We start from the raw sequence: 2,793 nt of genomic DNA, 5'->3' as shown, positions 1-2,793 counted from the left end.
GTTTTCTTAGTATTTTTGACTTGTCATGTATCCTTTTAATTTAGAGTAATGATAGGGGTACCGAAAAAAAATTCTCGAATTAACACATAATTTGACACAGTTGGCAATACTTATCACGTGTTAAACAATTATTTTATTTTATTTTTTCCTTCTTCTTTATTTAGTTTTGTTTGTTGAATAAATCTTTCCTTCATGAGATTTTTTATTTTTTATTTGGTAATAGTAATGACATCGTCACATTGATTTAAAATATAAGTATATAAATATATATATATATATAGAGAGAGAGAGAGAGAGAGAGAGCATACAAGGCAAAATAAATGTTTTATTATATGTTTTTCTTCTTAAGTTCAAAAAACTATTTTTAAACAACTAAATAGTTTTTTTATTTTTTTGTTCTTTGAAAACTGTTTTGAAAATTTTCCTACCAAGCAGATTTTTAAACTCAAAAAACTGTTTTCAATTTTTTGTTCTCTTTGTCTAAAAACCGTTTTTGCAAATTGTTCTTAAATTACATTCCAAGCAAGGCCTTAGTTACTTTGGAATAGCAAATGCCCCCAAAAAAAGCTCCATGTATGCTCTTAGTCATCCATAGATGAAATTTTACATGGCCAATTAGGTTCACAGGTAAAATAAAAAGAGACATTATGTTGACCCTTAAACTGGCACGCTTTGCTGATTCAGAAATTGACTAGGTACAGGTGATCCAAAATTGGTCGGAGTTATAGAGATCTGATCAAACCGAGTATCTTTAATGGGTTCAAATGCCTCAAATAGAAAAGACTTTAAAAGGTAATGAATTGCAACAACAACAAACTAGAATTGAACTGAAAATGGAAACTGGAATGCATCTATAGTAGTAGTAACAGATTGGAAAACAAAGTTGCAAATAAATTGCAATTAACAAGGAACAACTAATAAATGAAATTTAACTAAAAATAATTAACTAAAGAAAGTTGTATTATATTATATTAGGAAATTAATATTAAACAAAACAGGGCAGCATGATTTAGAAAGAATTTCATATACCTAGTTGATTGTGAGGTGCGGGACCCTTTACAAAGAATGTTTCTACCATTATTTGTATTAAAACAAAATAACAAACTTCTACTATCCATCAAACTGGATTACCATGCAATTTCCGAACCTGGATAACCCACCAACCACCACTTCCAAATAGTCCTTTACCACTTCAATCTTGATCTTAATCGTAATCTTCTAATTATCACGTCATATATCACAAACAGGTAGATTCCATGGTACGTCTTGTTTAAAATTAAAGTATTAAACCGGCCAACAACATCAACATCTTGCGATAAGAAATCAAATAGCTAGTTGAACTTGAATATGTGTAGCTCGGAATGCGAGCGCAGAAATGGGTTCCACCATTGGCGGATTCCATGGGCTTGTATAAAATTCTCGGAAGGGCTCAGATTTTGAGTCAGAAATGCTGACGGAAGAAGTAGTTCTGATTCCCTCCCACTTATTGAATTCTGTGTTGCAAGTATTCCCATACGTTCAGCACCAAACTTCACCATGTTCCTCCTGTTTTGAAAATACCCAATATACTCTGAGCAGATAGGATCAGAACGATTCACAAACAGGTTGGGGACCCATTTAGATAATTCAACAAAATTTTCATAATCTTGACGCCTTTGTTGAGGATCTTTCAGAGTAACAGCAACTACGGCCGTGACGACACCTTTTGCAAAGCGTAACACATTCTTGGCCTTATCATTCTCGAACAGCTGCTCTATTGGAAGAGAAATGAATGGTGAATTAAAAAGGTAAGTTTCAATATCATAGCCCATCTTAAACATGTTCTTTCCAACGAGCAGCGCCATGGCTGACCCCAAAGAATGTCCAGCTAACCAGATATTGTTTGCATCTCCAGCCATATCAACCATGTTTAGAACTACGTCCATTGCAATCTGAAAGCGGGAGTTCTCTTGAAGTTTGTTGCGAAAGATGTCGAAATTGGACTTGAGATCCTCACGCCGAGTGCATGGTTTGATGATTGTGCCTCGAAATGCAATAACATATTTTGGGGCCACACCCAAAAAGTGGGAAGCTGAGGGTTTGATCTCATAAATTGCACCAAAGATGGAGTCAACATCTACTAGCCGACGGATCAACTGAAAACCAAAAGACTCCCACCAGGGAGGAGTACCTTGGCGATTCTGCTGGCCATCATTTTCCTGAATGTACACTCCCTCAACCAACCAAGCAGCAACACACCGTCGGTAATCTCGGTCGTTCCTGCAAACGAATATAAAACTATCTGGAACATAGAGTAAAGATAAAACCATTAAAAAATAATAACTCAACCCAACCAGGAACACCACGGTAATATAAAACTATCTGAACATAGAGTACTTCAACAATATGAAAGATAAAACCATTAAAAAATAATAACTCAACCCAACCAAGAACACCACGGTAATATTTTAGGAGGAAAATAAATAAATTCATAACTTAACCAAGTTTGTATAACAAAACTTGTCAACGTACAAGTAATGACAAAAAGTGAATGGTGAGGGTTTTATTATCAAAGGAGTAAAGTGGATGTGTGAGTAGTGTTTAGAATTTTCTTGAAAAAAAAAAAAAAAGACAAAAAAGTAGAGTAATAATGGAACTAATTTCTATACAGAATATAGACTATATAGACTTATATATGTTTAATAAGATTTTAATTTACTAATTATTTATTAAGAGAATTTTATCCACATAAAAGATAGATTTGACCATAATGTAATACCTTGAAAGTAGAGCTCTCTTTCACTTTCCTTTCTC

The 2,793-nt window shown here is 33.7% G+C and overlaps 1 protein-coding gene across 1 annotated transcript; it reads right to left on the bottom strand.

Moving 5' to 3' along the window:
- Nucleotides 1–1,331: 1,331 nt before the first annotated feature.
- Nucleotides 1,332–2,309, bottom strand: LOC132314557 (GDSL esterase/lipase At4g10955-like). The gene has a single exon (XM_059813404.1). It carries the CDS (start codon nucleotides 2,307–2,309, stop codon nucleotides 1,332–1,334), a length of 978 nt encoding a protein of 325 aa, XP_059669387.1.
- Nucleotides 2,310–2,793: the final 484 nt, after the last annotated feature.

This window comes from Cornus florida, unplaced genomic scaffold, assembly GCF_030987335.1.
Source record: "Cornus florida cultivar Cherokee Brave unplaced genomic scaffold, ASM3098733v1 CherokeeBrave_3.0.0_Hap2_Chr06, whole genome shotgun sequence".
Lineage (NCBI taxonomy): Eukaryota > Viridiplantae > Streptophyta > Magnoliopsida > Cornales > Cornaceae > Cornus > Cornus florida.
The sequence above is the reverse complement of the archived record's forward strand: the minus strand, read 5'-3'. Positions and strand labels throughout refer to the sequence as shown.